This window comes from Clarias gariepinus, chromosome 11 (assembly GCF_024256425.1).
Source record: "Clarias gariepinus isolate MV-2021 ecotype Netherlands chromosome 11, CGAR_prim_01v2, whole genome shotgun sequence".
In the NCBI taxonomy this organism is placed as follows: domain Eukaryota; kingdom Metazoa; phylum Chordata; class Actinopteri; order Siluriformes; family Clariidae; genus Clarias; species Clarias gariepinus.
The window spans coordinates 30620692-30642500 of record NC_071110.1 but is presented as its reverse complement, the minus strand read 5'-3'; the positions used below and the strand labels follow the sequence as shown (position 1 = coordinate 30642500).

At 39.8% G+C, this 21809-nt stretch overlaps 1 protein-coding gene across 1 annotated transcript in view; it reads right to left on the bottom strand.

Annotated features, from left to right (window-relative positions):
- LOC128533043 (rho guanine nucleotide exchange factor TIAM1-like) overlaps positions 1-21312 on the bottom strand; it is a 27440-nt gene extending 6128 nt beyond the window's left edge. Inside the window, exons 1-8 of the mRNA XM_053507245.1 lie at positions 21123-21312; positions 8784-8881; positions 6552-7338; positions 4412-4573; positions 2503-2755; positions 1699-1871; positions 329-553; positions 1-61 (exon numbers count right to left, since the gene is read on the bottom strand). The exon at positions 1-61 is cut by the window's left edge and continues 122 nt beyond it. Of these exons, the coding sequence (XP_053363220.1) occupies positions 1-61; positions 329-553; positions 1699-1871; positions 2503-2755; positions 4412-4573; positions 6552-7328 (1651 nt within the window). The 5' untranslated portion in view covers positions 7329-7338; positions 8784-8881; positions 21123-21312. The remainder of the gene's footprint in view (positions 62-328; positions 554-1698; positions 1872-2502; positions 2756-4411; positions 4574-6551; positions 7339-8783; positions 8882-21122) is intronic.
- Positions 21313-21809: the final 497 nt, after the last annotated feature.

The window sequence follows — 21809 nt, the reverse complement described above, 5'->3', positions numbered from 1 at the left end:
AACACCTCAGTCGGAACAAGTCCACGTTATAGCACTCCAGATTCTGCTCCCACACGGAGATCTGACAAAGAGAGAAAAACAGGGACAGAAAGACAGATCACATTAGTATACATCTCATTTTTCTGGTTTCTTGTAGATCCCCTTCATATATACCGATCAGCCATAATGTTATGTTGCGTTGTAATGTTAGGGCTGATCGGTCTAGTCGCTTCTTTATTCTCTCCAACTAAGGTATCCAACAAGTAGACTATCTTTCCCCATAATCTTATCTTCTATTTAGCCTCCTTGGTTGAGCTCTTTACTTTAGTTCCTGCATCTATAACATTACCTGTTCCAGGATTGTTTTCCTTTTCTTCGTATCCGTGACCGAGGCCAGCTGCATGTCTCCCATCTTCTTCATCTTCTCATCCATGTCGATCTTCTGCTCCAGTTTTCGGATCTCGGAGCGCAAAAAGCGAACAGTGTCATCGCGATGGTGTTGACGGGCGACGCCAGCCGCGCATGCAGAGTGGATCGCTGTCACCCAGTTCTCTACCTCTGTTTGACTGCATGTCTGTTCAGGGACACAGAGATATACAGATGTATACTGGTGTATTCGAAGAGTGTATAAGTAGAAATGCTTTGTGAATGAGGAATAGGCAAGGCAATAAGAACGATATGCAGGGCTGCAGGGACGATGTAGGGACAGATGAAGATGGAGGGCGTTTGAGGTGTTCCATATTCCATGTAATAGAGAAGAAGAAGGTTAAGAAAGAGGAATGTGGTGGGATGTAAAGATGAATGAGGTTATACTGAGAAGGTGAAAATGCATAGAAGGTGGTAAAATTAGAAGTATAGATGATCACTATATGAACAAAAGTATTTGGCCAAACCTGTTCATTATTGAATATTAAATTTAAGAGGCCTGTTTCCATCAGGCTTCTTATCCCTAGTGAAGAGCATTACAAGACTTTACAAGCTTCAGCATTACAAGACATCTAGGACAACGCTATGCTTCTACATAAAACGGGAAGCCCCTTTCCTATTCCAACATGACTGAGCCCCAGTTCACAAAGCAAGGACTATAAGGACATGGTTTGATGAGTTCGGTGTAGAAGAAATTGACTGGCCCACACAGAGCCCTGACCTTAACCCCATCGAGCACCTTTGGGATGAACTGGAACGGAGGTTGATCTCCCCGTGCTTGGTGGGTTTCCTCCGAGTACTCCGGTTTCCTCCCACAGTCCAAAGACATGCAGATGACGCTAACTGGCGTTCCCTAGTGTGTAAATGTGTGTATGTGCCTTGTGATGGTTTGGCGCCCTGTCCATGGTTTGTGCATCCTCGCCTTGTGCCCTCCTTAAATCTCCCACAATCCTGTACACAGGATAAAGCAGTCTAGACAAGGACACCAGTGAGCGAGAATAAATCCGCACAAAATTCCCACAGAAACACACCAAAAGCCGTCCAAGAAGAGCGGAAGCTGTTAGAGCTGCAAAACCAACTGGGGGGCCGACATCATATTGAAGTCTGTGTTATTGGATACAATGTCATTGCAGGTTTGGACAAATACCTTTGTCCACATAGTGCATATTTAAAGGATAACTGAATAATGTAAAAAAAAGGGGGGGTGCAGGAGTTAAAGGAAAGAGGAATTCACTTTATTGTAATTATATTAGCTAGCAATGTAAGATATTTGTCTAAGAACTATCACCGTACCTGGAATAGATACGAGTCTCCCATTGAGTTGCTCAGGCAGAAGACAAAATCTTTTTTTGGATGCTCGGGAACTGCCTGTGCGATACTGTTTTCCGCCCAGACGGCGTGCTTTGGGATGCTGGTGTGATCGATTCCTGATCGCCCGTCCGTCTCGTAGAAAAACAGAGTGCATCCTGGGAAAAAACAGCCACAGTGAGAGTCAGCAATGTTACATCTCCAGCACTCGATTTTACACTTCACTGAAATTGCTTGTGGAAATAGTTTTATATGTCACACAAAGAATCCAAGACAAATGTCTGAATATAATGTAAATGCATGTACAATTCCCATGTTTTAAAAGCATGCATTCACTTTACAGTTTTATGTTTTTTTATTTTATTTTTTTTACTGTTTTTCTTTTGTTTTATGAGCTTTTCTGCTCTCTAGTGGCCAACAGTGAGAAGTGCAGCCTGAATTATTCATTGTCTTAAAAACACTCACTACATACACATCAAATAAGTTCGTGACAGCAAAAGGAAGACGTCTTTTTACTTTGGTTAAGTATGAACATGATGTAGCAGACTGTCCTTGGAGAACTAAGTGCTACTGTTATTTATTTATTTATTTATTTATTGTTTTTTTAAATCAACTAAAATCTAACTTTTCTTGCACTGTACCAGCCAATTTTGGGATGCTAGTAAGATTAGATTTGTATGTGGAGGTTGAGCTCCCTGGTCTTTATCACCTTGGGAACACATGCCATGTGCTTTCATGCTGCTGCAGTACTACAACAATCTAAAAATAGACACGTCCTAAATCAAGCACCTTTCAGCGAGACCCAGTAGCTCTTCCACTTGCGACGAGCCGCGAGCTCCACTTTCTTGTTCTTCTTGTGCACGAGAAGGTTTTTCACGTTAAGACGGCCGGCTTTGCGTACGCAGCCTTCGGCCACGCCCGCAAGCGCTTCCGTCTGATTGGCTGAGCTCAGTTCGTCGCTTAGAGCCGACGCCCCTTCCTCGGGGGTTTCCGCTCTGCAGCCGCTCTTCTCCAGCTCCTGGCGGAAGTTCTCGTACACGCCCTGTGTTCAAGAACGGATCAATCCTGTTTTTGTACTTCATGCGGGAATTTATTCAAATCTAAAAGCAACAACTTTCAACTGAGCATCACGTTATTAGCAAACAAAGGACGAGACAAATGCGAAGAACACCGCAGTGCTTTGAATATCACAACTGTTTAAAAAGCATTCATGCAAATGTTTGTCTTTTTATTTCGAAAGATGTACATGACGTATGCAAATCATTGCTTTTAAATATCTTCAAAAAAAACCTCACGCATATGAATGTGTTCTGGTCAGGAGTTTTTCACCACCGCTTCAGTTTACAGAGAACAATAAGGACTTTGTTAGCAATATTTAAAGTTTTGCTGTTGCTCATAGAGGGATAGAAAATAAGGGAAGGAAAAGAAAGAAAAAGCATGTCATGGTGTTTTCCTATCACTTTCATGCACTGTAGCCTATAAATTATTAATTTCTGCATAAATCTATGTCATATTTTTTTTCATCGTTTAGTGGAGTGAAAGTAATGTAGGATTTTCTGTTTGTTTCAACAGCAAAGAATAAATGGTTCATTGATAAACACAGGCACTGGCTTGAATTTAATCATTTACAAAATTCGGATTAGACATATTTACAATCTAAAACTAAATAAAGAAAAGGTTTTGTCTGTACATTGGTCAGAAGTCTTTCTTTTCTAAGATTTTCTCCCTACTTTAGTCATGTCCAATTCCTTCCCGTCACTAGGGGGCTCCCACATTAAGGCTACTACTACCATTCAGTCGGAAGGGCAGAAGACTATCACGTGTTTCTTCCAAACCACATGACGCCAGCCGACCGCATCTTTTTCGAACTGCTCGCTTACAGCGCTATCCGCTCCTTCCACTTGCGTGAGCTCACAGATGCCCCTGATTGGCTGTAGAGCCGTGATTAATGTGGGAGCACTAAGCTCCTCCCTTCTGGGAGAGCTCGGCCAATCAGCTCTCTCTAGACCTCCGGCTGCGAGAGGCTACAGCATCACCTGGGAATCGAACTCGCGATCTTTGTCACAGCATTACACAAAACTAGCTGGACAAAATTTTACGTAACTTTTGCAGTACAGTTCAGATCTCTGCCTGAAGTTTAATCTGCACCATAAGTGAAATCAAAACATTGAGTAAAAGTGATGTTATGAACAGTTATGTGGCGGATTTAATAATCTACCTTAAAATAATCTACTAATGCGCTACTGTCACAATGTAAACAAACACCTGCACCAGTAGATATTAATAAAAAAAGATAAACTGAATATTTTACTGGGATTAGTTCATATTTTCACTTTGGCTGAAATAACAGCGCTGAAGTGGTATAAGTGAACTTTAACGCGCTGGAGTCGTTTTAAGACAAAACTTCATTTTTATCCTTTTATCTACTTTTTATTAAATTTCTCATCTGTGATTCACTCTCCGATTACCGAACAGGGAGTGTATTTGTGTGTCGACGAAAGAGTAAAAGATACTCAACCTTACAGAATGTGATTTCTTTGTATTAATAAGTTAGACAGAGAGTTCTGCTGTACAGAGAGACACACAGACATGTACGTGGGTTTCAACCTCAAATAATAATATTGCTGATTACATTAAAGATCATTAGATTTAACCTTTTAACTATTTCTACAAAATCTTTGACTCTTTAAAGTAATACCTGCACTGCAGTGTCAGGTGTGTCTCCGCCGCCCCCTGCTGGTGTGGAGTACACAGACAGGGCCTTGTAATGGCGAGATGGGAACTCGCACACATCGCTGTCTCCAATCAGGCCATCGATCCCGTTGTCCTCCAGCTCAGCAACGTCCCCTACTGTCACGTCCTGTATGAAGACAGACAGAGACATGCCGCTTTGTGGCTTGATTTCTCAGCAAGGAGCATCTTAAGCTCTGAACGGTTATCATATTTGGCACACAGCTTGTCTGAGCACTTCAATGGGAGATTACCCTCCAAACCCTGGATCTACCCTGGGGTCACATGACTCACCCAGGCGACACTATTCATTTCCACTGACTGAGACATACACACCCAACCACTGCAACAACACCCAAAAAACTTTCTCTCAGACATAAATAATCTCAACCTGACTTTGAAATCCTTCTTTCCTCCCTCACTCTCACCGTCAGGCTTTCTCTCCCTCTCTCTTTCCCTCTCACACACACACACATTTTCTGTTGTGCTCCCATGTCACTATGCTTATTAGCATGAGAAAGGAAGCGAGCAGCTCACACAGACATGGGTTTCCTGAACAAGAGAAAAGAAGACAGCTTGTCAAAAAGGTACCAAGCACAGCCTCGGTGTCGCATCATTCCCACCAGGCATGCTGCAGGAATAATCCACAAAGGTACTGGTTCAAATCCCAGCAAAGCGTGTTGTATTAAACGTAGTCCCTTTCACTCTGCTCGCTTTACACTATGTTCAGACTAGCAAAAGAAGCAACAAGTCCCTCATGTCGCTCGTAGTTGGTCTCCTGAAGGCATGTGCCGAACTCTCAAACAGGAACTAACTATACATAGGAACTGAAGTTGTGCGTAGGGAAGTGAAGAAACATTTGGAACACACGCACACCACAGGACTGCACTGAGGAATCGTTTTAAGCCACTGGTTCTGATTTACATCACATCTAATTTGAATAGCACTAAGGAAATCAATTCAATTGTCACCCGCCGCTGTCTCCGAGATCATCCCCACATGAGCATAGAAAATACAGCATCAGCTGTCGCCGTTTTCACTTGCTAATATATCAAGAGGTGTTATAAATCCAAATGCATAAATGAAGCTTAGCATTCTAAACACTTTACTAAATCACACTGAAAAAAAGTTTCCCTTACAGCAAATATAGGGGGGGTTTGCACAGGCTAGGGTACTTAACAGGTAATAACTCAACTACCTACAGTAACAGCGTCAAATAGCATTGCTAGTATTTCAGTTATTACAATTCCAATCACAGCTTTAAACTTTGAAACTGGGGAGACATTGGTGATGTAATTACATCAAACTGGATAAGGAAGAATTTAGTCTGGTTGTGCAGATAAACACATTTGCAACTACAAAATTAAACTTTCAACAACAACATTAAAATACAATATGTAACTACTGAATTATATCAAATCAATTTATACGATTCAGCTAGAATTAAATTCCACTACAATACTTAACTATAAAAATTCATCTAAAAACAATCAGCTGCAACATTCAGCTACAGAATTCCTCTACGCTAAAATTTAACCGCACCATTATCACCAATATATATCAATGAAATGTAGCTATGAAATGAAGCTACAGAATTCACCTACAACATTCAACTACACCAAATCAAATGCTAGAACTTCAGGATTCAACTACAGCACTCAGTTACAAAACTTAAATACATGACACAATATGATACTGTAAAAATAATGTACAACATTTCGCTACAACATTTAGCCGCAACTTTCAGCTACTAAATTCCCCTGCAAAATTCAACTTAGAAATTTAGCTACAATATTCAGCTATAACAATTACACTATTCAAATGCAAAATTTAACTACAACAGTCAGCTAAAATAGGTACAAAATTTAACACCAGTATTTAGCGATAGCATTCGGGCACAAAATTTGAATACCACATTGAATCGCAAATTTAAACAAAAATATTTAGCTACAACATGCAGCTACAGCTTTTACCTACAATAATCAAATCAAAATCATCTACGATATTCAGACACAATATTCAACTTCAAATTACCACAGACTATAACTTAGCTCAAAATTGAAATATGGAACCAAATTAATTCAATTTACTAAAATACTGATGCTTACTTGTATGGTTTGTGCCCGCCTTCCTGGCATTGCTGTCAGGTAATTGGTCAACCCTTCCGAGAGGCAATGAGATCGGCGGCAGGGCAGAGTAAACGCTCCATAGGTGGCACCATCATCTTCACATGTAGATAACATCTTGTCCTCCTCACTGTCTCTGCATAGAGCTCCACCCTTATGCCGCTTCTTAGCGAAGGTCTGCGGTGTGTAGAGCTCACTTAGCGAGTTAGCGCGGGTGACGTCAGTGATATTAGCATTGTCCGTGAGATCCTCCGTGCTTGTTAAGCGCTCCAAGCTTGCATCAGACAGAGATATCTCCAAAGAGTCATCCCTCCATACATCTGCAGATTTGGAACGCTTCTTCTTAAAAGAACCAGCACCCTCTGGTGGTTTGGAGGTGTCCTCCGAACTTTGGTCATTGTCAGCCTCAACAGCAGGAGCATTAGCTGAAGCATTGTTACCTGGTTCAGGGCTCGAATCCTTGTGAAAGCTCATGGGCCGCAGATTCATAGCCACCCGATCCACCCAGATGGGGGAGCTAAAGTGCGGCAGCGCATCAGCGTCATCAAACGGCTCCAGCCCGTGTTCAGCAAGTGATTGTGGGATGCTGGGTGTGCTGCTGGAGCGCGTGCTTGTCTCCGAGTTACGGTGCTCAGGTTTTCTCCGGTATGATTGCTTCCCCGATAGACGCAGCGATCGGGACACTCGCTTCCGTGAGAGCTGACGTTCACGGTCGCCATAGAAACTGTGGCTGCCATACTGGCTTTCCACGTTACCCATAATTCAAATTCTGAAATACATACAACGACACATTTTTAAACATATTTTTTTATGCAGGTACTTAAAATATATACATCTTTTGATTAAAACCCAGTGTTGATGAGGAGTCAAAAAACAGGGCAAAATCAACATAATCATAGTCATTATTTAAATGTCTGCTCATGATTAAAAACCCAAAAAGAATCCATAATGAAAAACAAATAAACATATAAAAGAATCTTCTAGACCTGTATTATTACCCACATACCGAAGCGTCCAATACAGCAAAAAATACCAGCAGGAAAAGATTAACGATTTACAAGAATGTTACAGTGAGAATTTGTATTAGGGATGGGAATCACGAGAAACCACCAAGTACTATGTACTGTACTATGTACAGATTCAATTCGCATTGTGATACTGACAAAAAAGTATCAATTGTAAAAATATCGTAAATTTTTTTCCGATTTTCTTTCGTGGCAACTGTAACACATCTTCCCTGTGCCAAGGTTTAGGCAGTTAACAGTGCAATAAAGAACGCTCTCTTGCGATGTGACACGCCCGTTAGGGGATCATGTAACTTTTACATAATTTCATTATTACAGTGTCGTGTTAAGTTGTCCGTTAAGGTCAATGTGTTTATTCAGACCTTAAAACAAATACACTTTGCTTACTTTGTCTCAGCATGAAAATCAGTCAATACAGATCTTTCTCGCGTAGTTACCATTTATTTTAAAATTAACCTTGTAATGTTAAAAATTTGAGCTGTTAAGGTTCACAAGCAACAATTTGGAAGCAAACAGTGCCATTTCTTTTGCACTAACTTATTTTAAACATATTTTGATCTTTCTAAACATAGAAAGTTACTTTAAAGTTACAGTTGCTTTGGTTTAAGTATCTTATTGCAGTCAAACAGTGGCCTTTGGATCTGATCTTAGATGAGAATGTATGTCGCTTGTAAGTTACAAGCAAGTTTAATGAAAGTAATTTGCTTAACACCAAACATTTCCAGACTTTTGTCCTTAAATAGAAAACAAATTTGGACCTTTGAATATTAAGTTAGAGAACCCCTGGTTCAGAGCGTTCCCCACCTGCAGGACTGTAGAGGAACAGCAACGTTTTACAACCGCAAATCCAAACACATGAATTGAAATTTTATTTTTTTAAAACATATATATAATATGCAATTTTAAATAATTATCAACGTAATGAAAATTTTATGGTGCTTTACTTCAGCCAAAGTGAAACGTTAATGAAAATGAGGTCTGACTAAGAAATCCACACATGATTCTATAACAATTTGCTAATTCAGGTTATCCAAGGCCCACAAAAACCTCCAAACCCCTAGAAAGAATATTATGACTCCATAAAAGTCTAAAACCTGTAAATCCCTTGATCTCAAATACAGACCCACACGAGTATTCGGCATTATTGACCCACACAATAAGAATTCCAGGATCCTAAGGAGATGTCTACCTGTTGTGTGGTAAGGACGTCACCAGCATATTAACCTCAGATGACTTAATCCGGAGTTAGTAACCGTGATTGTCTGGCTTGTATGGAGTCACCGTAACCTAAAAAAGAGAAGAAACCAAGGAATGTGTCAGATACAGAAACATAATATGCTGCATCTCAAATATTCATCTTGTGTGAATTTTGTCTATATATATGTATAATTATATACCACTTAATTCCGACCGAGTAATCTGATTGAGTCATTCACGAGTGGTGATTTGAAGCATAACAGCACCGGGACGTTATGCACACGTTATGTCATCTTAAACAAACACTCGCTTCTATGTCGTTCTGAATCGCCTCAGAACCGTCCATGTTGTTGTGCTAATACAGCTCACGTGAGCTGCAATAATTAACTTCTAGCACAGGGCTGAATCCCAAATCACTCTCTAACCCCTAATTAAGGGCACTACTTAATGTGTGGAACAAGGGATTGTACAACCTAAATAGTGCACTAGCTTTACATTTAATTCTATTTATGATTTTCCCCGGAACCAGACAGTTAGCTGATATTCCAAAGCGGAATAAGTGGAATTATAAAGTAAATCTTGTAAAGTTTTTCTGTACTGTCCACCCCCTCTCTGGTCGATTGTCCTCACCTTTTGGCTACATAATAAGGATTAAAAACTACATTCAACCCTGTTACTTGTACCTGTTGGTTGCCAGTTCAGCGATATTCAGCACAACAGCACTCCCTCTCATGTGATATTGCATAAACACCTGTATAAACCCCAGATGCTGAGAATCTCATGACTGCCCAGGTGATAAATGGTGCAGTTTTCACAATATATCCTGCTCTCCTACAGCCATCTTTCCCTGGCTGCATAGTTTGGAGAAACTCTGGAACCCTGGTGCTTGCTCATGTGTCACAGAACCAACACAGTGATACCCACATATACCATAGTGTCTCAAGGATAACGTCGGTCACATTGCTTTGAGGAAACAGAGACACATTAGAGATATCTGCTGTACACAGATCAGATACATTAATTAGTATTTTACTGTATAATTTAAGAATGGGATATAATTAGGGTCAGAATAAATGCTAAAATCTTGATTATAGTTCTGTGTGTGTGTGTGTGTGTGTGTGTGTGTGTGTGTGTGTGTGTGTGTGTGTGTGTGTGAGAATGATGCCTTTACTATGGGAATGAACAAGCTGAATGAGACCAGTGAAATTTGCAGAAACACACATAGTGAATAAAATGAAAATACATAAGGATTACTACAGTTTTCACATCTCTCTCTCTCTCTCTCTCTCACTCTAAGAGTTGCTGTTCAGTTTTTCTAAGCCAAACTTAAGAATGCCACTGTCTTATTCTGAAAGCTGAAGATTGTGTGCCATGATGAGACGATAAGACGAGAAGATATTATTAAAAGAGCGAGTTCTTACCGATGTACAGACAAAACCTTTCTTTTATTTTTATACAGTACTCTACTGTAGATGATGTCTTGCAGGGACCCCGCAGTACTTTAATGGCCCACTAGGGGGCCGTCGGCCACACTTTAAACATAAACAGCTGCATCAATCAGAGAGCAACAAGTGCGATTTCTGAGGTGATTTTTAAGTGGCTGCTGTTTGTTAGCGAGCTAGCTTTTAATGTAAATTATTGACCGTTGATTTTAACTCGGCTTCATGTTACAAGTAAACCACCTTTTTAAAAAGGAATAAAAAAAAAAACTTTTTCTGTCATTGCTTGCTGGTGTGGATCATCTGTGTATGTCTGCTTTCTCTCTCTCTCTCTCTCTCTCTCTTTTTCACACACACACACACACACACACACAGTCCCAATGCTATCAGCTACCTTCAGCTTCACACACCTCTGAAGATCAGGCATGTGTTACACTCCAGTCTAATCAATTATGGATGAGAGAAAATTCTCTTTGAAGTTCAGTGAAAAATCTGAAAACAAGTCTCTCTCTCTCCTCCTTCTCTCTCTCTCTTTCTGTCTATCTCTCCTTCTCTCTCTTCCCCTTTGTCTCTCTCTCTGCCTTTCTCTCCTTCTCTCTCTTTCCTTCTCTCTCTCTTCCTCTGTCTCTCTCTCTCTCTCTCTCTCTCCTTCTCTCTCTCTCTGCCTCTCTCTCCTTCTCTTTCTGTCTCTCTTTCCTTCTCTCTCTCCTTCTCTCTCTCTCCCTCCTTCTCTCTCTCTCTCTGAAGCTCCTTAGGTGTTTTTCTCGCCCTCTGTCTGAAGTAAAGCAACCTGCTCTGGAAAGCATCAGTTACAGCACCACAAGCTTTATATCATTTTATTATTTATAGTCCTCCCACTGTCCTCTATCTATCTATCTTAATGAACTTAAAAAAACATAAAATAAAGCAGTACCTTTCTCCGTGTCTTTTCAGTTCACTTCGCTCGGTACTCAATCTGCCCATCCTTCTCTTTTGTTCTCGGAAAAACTCTGTTTGTTTATATGCAATTCATCATCTCCACTTCGCCGTGGTGTGTGTGTATGTGTGTGTGTGTTAACAGAGCCCACTGTTATCCCTGTAATGTACTCTCTTATCCAGACAGAGCACACACTGTGTGAACATGCAAATATCACACACACACACACACACACACACACATATACAGAGCGTGAGAAAGAGAACAATACACTCTTGCAGGAACGCTTGAACAAAAGAAGATTATCATCATTGTCACTAATGCTACAGTATAAATATCCCATCATGCACTGCTCCTGCGCTCAGGAAATTCCTGGTGCAGTCGGTTCTCAGGTGAAGAACCCCCTTCTCACGGCATGTTAAAGAGGAGGAACGCTCTGTTGTAAATAAAAACTTTACTTCCACAACTGAGAAGAAACATGTACGGTGTCTCAGCTCAAATCCAAACACACGTTACTGCGTCCCCCCGGCGACGGAAAATCACCTTCAGGGTACGAGCGCAACACTTAATACTGCTGACGTCCTAATGCTCCAGATAATGAGATGCAAATGGGAACGTGCAGAACAATAATCTGTGCTAGTGGACGTGTTATAGGAGAATTTAAGGAGAGAAAGAGAGAGAGAGAGAGAATATTGGCAGAGAACTGAAGTTATGATGAAACATAAAAGCATGTAGCTGTCACAGATAAAGCGTATTTTTGTTCTGCATATTTTTAGTCAAATTTTGAAATATTTTTTGTTTAATTATAAATGGTGTGTAATAATCAACTTTGTATTTGGAATCGTTCATTTGATTTATATGATAATTTTGAAATGGTGCCCCCTACAGGAGAAAATGAGTAGCGCTACACTGCTCAGTCGCGGTTTTTAGTGGTGCTTGTGAAGCGAAGCACTACTATTACTATCTCACAGGCTTATTTTTTTTCTTATTATTATTCTTCTTCCGTACAAAAGTTTGGCGTGTAACTAGTCCCGCCACACCACCTTTCATGACATTACAAACTGCAGCTGAAACACAAATTTTTAAATATTTAATATGTGCCCAGTCAGTCTTTTTAAGTCCAGCTGCAAAACCACAGAGTTTATTTATTCAGCTTAAGTAGGAATTTTATCCCCAAGTCCTGATGGATCCGGAGTCTGTCCAAGGAACACTGCACCCAAGACAGGAATACACCCTCAAAAGGATTAAATCCACCCCCCTCCCACACACACACACACACACACACACACACACACAAGTACACACCCAGGGGTATGTAGTGAAGCCAATGCATCAGAGGTGGAAGAAAACCAGGGAACCCATGTGGATTTACAGAGGAGAGTAACAAAACCGACACTAACGCAGAGTCCGTATTTACAAACTATACGTTAAACGCTTTGTGTGTCTGTGACAGAAAAAAGTGAGAAAGAATGAGATGTGTGAAGAATAACAACACTGAACTCACCACGTACACAGTGTGATTACAAAACACTAAAAAGAAGGTGTGTGTGTGTGTGTGTGTGTGGCTCCCGAGAGTCTCTGAGGTGTAAATTGAGGGTCGCTGCAGCGCTGTTGTCATAGCAGCCGACCTGCTGGGAAAAGACACACACATACACACTCACTACTATATGTAATGACATCAGCGGAATTTCCCTCCACCCCAACACACACACAAACACAAACACACTCCATCACAAACTGGCACCATCCTCAGCCAAGGTCACAATCCTGATGCCGCACTAACGAATAACAGCTCTGTACACACACCGTGTGAGTGAGACACAGGGGAGAAGGAGAAAACGGGAGAAATCCAGCCTTTCATGTTCAACTTCATAATTAACAACTTTTTGCCTTTTTTATTTAAAACTACTACTCATTTTGACTTTTTTCTAGATTACTCATAATGCTGTTTAATTCTTCAGTCCGTCACGCTCGCTAACCACCTCAGGTATAAACAGTTTGACTTGCAGAATGCTCATGCTAATACCACAATCTTTGCTAGTTAGCCTCTGCCTTTACTCATGCTGCAGTGCATTCTGGATTTTTAAGTCCAACGTTTGCACAGACGTCTCCACCGCTTCTAGTCTGTCTAGCTCGCTAACACGACGTCGAACATCAAAAAGCTAAGGAACGTGGAAATTATAGAAAAAGAAGCTCTTATCATCATGACGGTTATGACTTCATATGTTACCAACCATTCTCTTATTAAATGACTAAGTAGCTATGCTAGGTATAACACAGCACGCTGCCCCCGTGTGAGAAAAATGTGACGCAGTCACGAAAAGCACACCAGAAAGTGTTTTCATCTTCTTATACTACAACAATTAAACATCAAAGACATTTCACAGCTGACTACACAGCACTGACACTGGAGGCTCCTTCCACAGGAGTAACGGCTTAAGGTTTTCTAGGAAAGCGTAATGTTTAACAAGATAAAAACACTTTAATTATTGAATTACTTAAAAACATTTATAATCCTGCAAACTTATACACGATCCAATGGCTAGGTTTTTCGGACCAAGTGGTGCGCGAGGAAATTTGGCCAGTCAGATATTTTTCTGCATTTGCTATGCGATTACTGAACACTAGCGTCTGTGTCACGCTAGGCCCTGCCGAACTTGAACAGATGGCTCCGGCCATGTGACTGAATAAAGGCTTAAATTTAAATTTCCAGAAGACCAACGGTTTCTAAAATAAAAGGATGTCCTAGTGGATTTTTTTAAAGGTTCACGTGTATGATCGTGTCATTGCACTTTTTATTTATAAAGAAAGAAGAATGGGTTGTTTAAGCGAAGAGCACCATAAGCTCATTATATTTCATTTGTTTGTATTGCAGTTTCATTTATTGTTTGATAAAATCCATGTGTTACTGTTTTGGGTTCAGTAAGTTGCATTTTAAATTGTTTGGAGGTTTTATATGTCGTGGTGTGGGTGTCCTCTGAACACGTGTCCCGCCACGCCCACGCCCCCGCCCCACTTTTTGTCTGTGTATTGTAAACAATGTGTATTTAGGGCTTACAGGTGTTGCATATCCTTTACTAATGACCAGAGACTAGTCAAGTTGCACTACAGGTTTCTTTGGATAGTTTTTTGTTTTTTTGAGGAAAGCTCACTGTTTCAAAGCTAATTTGCAGCTGCACTACCTCCAGAGCTACTATTATAGAAACTTCAACTCCTTCCGACCAATCAGAATCCAGAATTCAACAGTACTGGGGTATAAAAATAAATAAACAGCGGTACCTCTAAATACCAATTAAATCTATTCCGGCGGTTATTGTGAAACGCGTTTTCCCATAGGAAATAATAAAAATGCAGAAACTTCCAACATTATAATCATATATATTTTTGCATATAAAAACAATAACAACATTTAGAAAAGACACTTAAGAAAATGCAAAAAACCTATGAAAAAAACGTGTAAACTCACTACTCCACGCAGGACGTACACGCAACTGGAAGTAAACGCGACTGGCTCGCTCAAGTGAAACCGCTTTGTATGCCGGGGCAAGATTCATATACAGAGGCACCACAGTAAAACATAGTAAAGGGAACAAAGTTCATGACGTAAAACTTTTTGCATAGTGTATTGTAGAAAAGGCCACAAGACCCCCAATATCAAACTAAATATGGACCCAAAATGGTGGACTATGATCAACTTCAAATGGATGAATGTCAATTCATTCAGCACAGATTTCACCAAAAAAAATATTTTTTAGCAGTGTGCTCACTTCTACGTATCTACCTGTTTATCCATCTATTCATCCATACATACATCTATCTATCTATCTATCTATCTATCTATCTATCTATCTATCTATCTAGTGTGTACAGTATGCCTTGTGCCAGTGTGAAGTGAAGCAGACTGTGCAGCGTAAAAGTGCTGACTCACTGCATACACAGCGATGAACGAAGTGGGCCATCTTTAGATCTGAAAAATCTGGGATAGGTCAACCAGTGCCATGTTCCAGAGACTAATTCATCGTGCTGAAAAACGCTAGTGCTGCTCATGATGTTAATAACAATACCATGCCAGGAAAAGGTAGTTAGCAAATGAGATGATGCTAACTGGGATTTGGATGATGATGCTAATTGGGTGGATCTACTAAGAAGCGTGGTTTGGAATACAATATTTTTGCACACTATTGTCATAGCGATTTTACCGGCCACTTTAATAGGAACATGTGTACAAATGCTGATTAATGCATTTATCCAAACGAATCAGATAGAAGTAGCGCAAGTCAAGCATATAGTATACAGTACGGGTCAGGAGGTTCAGAAAATGTCCTAATCATGCATTAGAAAAGAGTTTAAACAGAATACTGTAGTGCCAAAACATTGAGTGAGCAGCAGTTGTTTTGGTATAAACACCTTGAGGATGAAGGAGCTCGAAGGAGAATGGAAAGGCATGTTCAAGCTAACGTAACACGCTACCAAACTTTGAGCTGAAAAGAATCTTAAAACGTTTAATGAGAATTTATTGGGCTGGCAGAGGAATGTGCATTTATATACATTTTGTAAAGTAAGCTTGGTTGCAAAAGAAAATGATAATAAATTGTTCTGCAAATTCCAGTTAAATATTTGTTTAATCACTACATTTTAGCAAGTAAACAACTAAGGAGATTGCGAAAATGTCTTAATTAGAGTCAAGAACTGTCCAACACTGGAAATGTAAATTTGTAGAAATATGTGGTACAAAATACAAAATCATGCATGGAGATAAAAAATTATCTTGCATGGTAAAAAACAGCCAGTAGAAATCAGAGTTAAGTTTAATAGTGACAGTAAGAGAATGTTCACACACACAACGTGATGAGAACTCACAGGATTGGGACTGAACTGCTGTGTGTCTTTGCTAGGAAGCATACAGTATAGATTGGACTTTGGAGACATGTAATAAGGTCATGTGACCTGATGAGGCCAGACTGGGCCTATTCCAGTGCAATAGACGTGTCTGGGTAAGAAGGGGAACGTCCACCGTACAAGCCTCTGGAGACAGTGTTATGATCTGGGGTTTGTTCAGCTGACAACCTACATGTACAGAATGACCAGGTTATCACATCTATGGAGTTTTTCTTTCCTGATGGCACGGCCATATTCCAGGATTCAAATTGTGAAAGAGTGGTTCTGGGAGCATGAGAAATTTTTGGCAACTTTTTGGGGGCGGCAACGCGTTTTTGGCAGTAGAGCTGGCTAAGGTGCATTTTTTGTGACCCCGACAGACATGTTTTGCAACGCCGGCGACGCTCAATGAGATAACTTGTGGCATGAGTCTGTGTGAAAAACAAAAGACACACACATGGGCAGATGAAACAGTCCCTTGTTCTCTTCGGGGATATTTTTCATAAGACGCTCAGCTGGATTACTGAGGACATCCAAACAAAAACAGCATTTACAGCAACAAAAACAGATGTTGTTATGCAATCCATTTCATTTATCTCCCCTGTCTGCGCACGTGGCTGGATCACTCTCAGTCAGGACGTCCTATAGCTCTTAGGATCATTACGTAACTATACTCAATATCAAGTGATTCCACCATGCAGTCTAAGGCCAAAATTCTGCTCAAGTCCTTCAAGATGTTCAATTAAATAAAACTTCTCTGCAACATGATCCCAGTTAATAATACAGCAGTTAATGAATTTATATGATTAGAAGGTGTTGATTTGTTTTACATTACATTAGTTATCTATCTGGTCATTTACAACCTGTTGAACCTCCAGATTAATCCTCTGCCTGTAATACTGTACATGCATCACATAATCACATAAAGAAACTAATTTTAAAAATGTCAATTAACAAAGGATAATGTGTAATTGCTGCTATAAGGACAATTTTCCGAAATGAGGCATCATCACTTAGGAAGGAGTCTCCAGTGTCAGTGTTATTTACCAATTTGTGTCTCAGTAAAATTGAGTACAGAAGAGAATTAGGGGAATCATAAACAATTAATTTGAATTCTGACTCTTTTCTCAGAATTGTGACAGAATTGAGGTTAAAGTCAGAATTCTGAGGGGGAAAAAGTCAAAATCCTGAGAAAAGAGTCAGATTTCTGCATTAAAGAAAAAAAGTAAGTCAGAATTCTGGGATTAGGGTTAAAATATTGAGCAGGGAAAGTCATAATTCTGAGATTAAAGTCATAATTTGGAGGAAATAAAAACAGATTTCTAGGATTAAAGTCAGATTTCTGAAAAAAAAAAAAAGTCAGATTTTTGGGATTAAAGTCAGAATTCTTAGGAGCAGAAATCCAAATCTTGAGATTAAAGTCATAATTCTGTGATTAAAGTCAGATCTTAAATACATTTTTATGGTGCCCCTTAATCCTCTTCTGCACTTAAGTGTTAACAGAAATGAATTTGTTTTCCAAGAATCTTTAAAGCTAAGTATAAATGAAAACAACATACAATATAAAAGAAAGATTACATCATGCTTTATGGATTTATAAGTATATTTGTGAATTAGTGTTATGAAACAAGTTAGTTCCTGTTATCGCTTATGTTACAGTAGCTATAAACGGTACCTGCCCTTATTTTTCAATGCTTGTTGGTGCTGTTTTCACAAAACACATTAATGTACACAGATGAGTCTGAAGAAACCCTAACATGAATGTCTTGGCTGGGAGACTGCGGCTAATTCAGGACTGCGTAGTGCTTCAAAGCTGCTCTTTGAATGGGCAAGTATTTGTAACATGAAGTGTCCCGCCTTCTCTCAGATGTGAAGCCAACAGAAATTTCAAGAATCAAAGCGGTGTGTAGGCCTGCGCTCGACTTCATTAAAGACCAACAAAGCTCAGTGAAACAAACCGTAGATGTGGGCACACAGAAACACGAGTGTGCTGTTTGTATTTGGAGAATGAATGAACAATACGCGCGATTGTGTGACAAATGAATAATTCTCATCGGGCACTTACAGTAAAAGAAATGTTGGAGTGGTGCAGTGTTTTCCTACACTTCGAAAGAACACACTAGACAGCTAGTAAGATATAAAAATCTGATATCATGGGAATTTTTATATAAAAAAAGTTGAAAATCCGATAAAGAAATTTGAATAAAATAAAGAATTATAAATATAGCTAACCCCAGTACAAGCTTAATACATAATGAAATTATTCTTTAATCATTTTGAAACAATGGAAAAGGGTAATATGGTTTGATGAATCTAGACATATCCCCGTTCTAGACTGAGGGGTGCATCAGGGTAAGAAGAACGGCAGATGAAGCGTTGCACCCATCACACGTGAGCACGGTGAACCTGGACTCATCAGACCACATGAGCTTTTTCTTTTGCTCGAAGTTCATTCTTTATGCTCCCTAGCAAATTGAAGCCTTTTTGAAAGTTGTTTTCTTATGGCTACACAGCTGTTTAGTCCCAATCCCTTGAGTTTTTTTTCACATTGTGTGTGTGTGTAAATGCACTTACTGTCACTATTGAACATAGCCAAACTAACATTGCTTTCTTCTCGATTTGATTTCACTAAGCGTTTAAATGATCTCCCATCACGCTCATTCAGAATGTTTTCCCGATCACATTTCTTCCTTAAAGATGATGGTCCAGCACTATCCTTCACTATCCAGGTTTTAATAATGCATTTACAGTTCTTAACCCAATTGTAGTAATTACAGCAATCTCCTTAATAGCTTTTTTTGCTTGATGCAGGCCAATAATTTCACCCTCCTGAAACAGAGTAACCTCTTTGCCATGACAACAGGATGTGTCTTCTGACATGGTGGTTTTAGAAATGAGAATCTACTTATTGCATCAGTTAGGGTTAAATAACATATTGCAGCTGAACCATATTAATCACTGCAATAATTATACAATGGAAAGTTTTTACCTATTTGGGTAGTTAAACCCAGGTGGTGACGTTTATTTTGGTCAGGTAGAGTATGACATCTTATTATAATTGACAGCAAATTAAAAAGCATGATTTCTTTCTACAGTCTGTATTTCTATAGCTGTTTTCAAAGTAAAGTGCTTGCGTTTAAATGTGGTTGTCTACATAGTTGCCAGTCCCACTTATATCACGCAACTTCAGGCCACTTTTTCTTTAAAGAACATTTATGTTCTCTTTTTCCTCCAAATTAATTTCTTGATACTGTCTACAAAGACTTCTATTAATCAGCATTGTAATGTCCTCCCACAAACCCCCAATGGGGACCTGCATTGAGATTCTAAAGATTCTGCTCCCTAGAGCTGTTATAGCTCTGCAGCCATTCATCCTCTATACTGCTTATCCTTCATACAGGGTCACAGGGGACCTGGAGTCTATCCCAGGAGACTTAAGGCATGAGGTACGGTACACCCTGTACAGGGTGGCAATCCATTGCAGAACACACACACACACACACACACACACACACACTCATTTGCACACTACAGACAATTTGAGAACAGCAATTAGTTTAACCTGCATGTCTTTGGACACTGGGAGGAAACCAGAGTACCTGGAGGAAACCCACCAAGCACTTGCAGAACATGCAAACAGACCCTGAGGCAGGAATCAAACCCTGGACCCTACTGTGTGCAAGGCAACAGTGCTAACCACTAGCCGCTCTCTCTGTGTATATATATATATATATATATATATATATATATATATATATATATAGTATATACACATTATAATTTTATATGTTGCTAACATGTTAATGTTAACTTTGTGGTCGTAACATAATATAATAATAAATAATAATTTGTCTTGCACAAGTTGACAACCATAAAGTCAAGAAAACAACCTAAAGAAGTTGCGAAATTTTGAATCTGCAAAACTACTACTATAACTTTTGGACGTGCAAACTCTGAAAACAACCCTATTTTGAAAACAGTATTTTAGCATTTCAGTGGTTAAGGCATTGGACTACAGTTCAGAAGGTCCCAGGTTTAAACCCCACGACCACCAAGTTGCCACTAAGTAAGGCCCTTAACCTTCAACTGCTCAGATGAACAGTATAATGAGATAATAATGTAAGTCACTCTGGATAAGGGGGTCTGCCAAATGCCTAAATATAAAATGTTGTAAGCCATAAATCAAGTATGTATCTGCAGCAATAACTTGAAACTTTCTTAATAATGTCTATGCTCTAACCCCTGGCTAAATGTTGGTCAGGAGAAGCACACATGCAATTAATGTGGGTGTCTGAACACTATTAATAATCCAACAATTTCCAAAAAAAACATCTAATGAAGGTGCATAACTTGACTCTGAATCTGCATAACTACCAATGTAAATTCTGGATGTGCAAACTCTGAACACAGCCCTATTTTAACAACAATACTTTAGTATTTCAGTATGATGTATCACCAGGGCAATATAATGAGGTAGAATGAAACGTAAGCCATAAATCAAGTATGTATCTGCAGCAATAGCTTGAACCCCTCCCTCATTGGAAACCATAACTCCTTCTTAATAATGTCTACATGTTGGTCAGGATGAGGATGCATGCAATCAAATATTGTTGGATGGTCATTTAAATACTGCAGCCTTTCTGCAGTGGATCAGTATCGCAAAGGCCATGATTAAACGATATATTGTGCACACCTTTTATTCATTAATTCATTTATTTACTTATTTATTTTATTAGGAAAAGCATCCAGGATGAAAATGAATAGAACAGATTATAATATGAAAATGCATGGTTTGTTTTTTTTGTGTTCTTTTTATTTAATTTTTTTATGACATGATAAAGAATGTCCATCAGTCTTGGCTCACAGAAGACTGACATCAAGTCATGCTAATAACATGCTTGCAGTTTCCTGGAAATGTAAAATAGATAGATAGATAGATATAAAACATAATAAAATAAATAAATAAATAAATATCATGCATTCAGTTCAATCATGTCATCTGTAGCCTAGCAGCATAGACCTGATCCCTCAGCATGATCTTTTGCAAATCTGTAAATCTGTAAATCAGGCGTGCAAATCAATTTCACGTGCGACTTACGGTCTCGTGACGTCGCTGTCGGTGTCATCATCATCATCATCCCTTCACGCAGATCCCGGTGTACCACATGACATGGCCTCTCCTTCAACACACGCACCTAGAATTAGATACAATAACAGTAATGATGGTCATTATTATAGTAATCTAAGCTGAATGAGGAACAGAAGCGCGCGCGCCATAACGGTCCGGGTTTCCCTGCACGTGCGGCGTACGAGGAACATCTGGCGCGTTTCCCTACGCCCGCTGAGTGTGTGTGCGCGCGTGTGAGTGCGTGCGCGTGTTGTGCCGTTTCTATACACCGCTGTGAAACAGGGGGAGGAGCGCGCGCGCGCGAGGCTCGGCGACGGCGCGCGCACCAATCCGCAGCGCGCGCGCGCTTGTTGGCTTGGCAGTTGCTAGGATTTTTTTATATCCGTCGCGCGCGCGCGAGAGAGAGAGAGAGAGAGAAATTTGGTGGTGACGTGTGCGTAAAAAATAAGCCCGCCCCTAACCGCCACCTCCCACTCAAATATATAATGCAAGTGTATTATTAAAGGCTATTCAGGGTTTACCTTTCAAAGTCATAAGAAGTTACACACACTCACACAGGCAAACTCGGCTGATGAAGTATTGGCACCCCTCCTATGCAATGTACAGCAGGGGGCCAAAAGATTTCAGAATGACACAAACATTCATTTTTCACAAAGT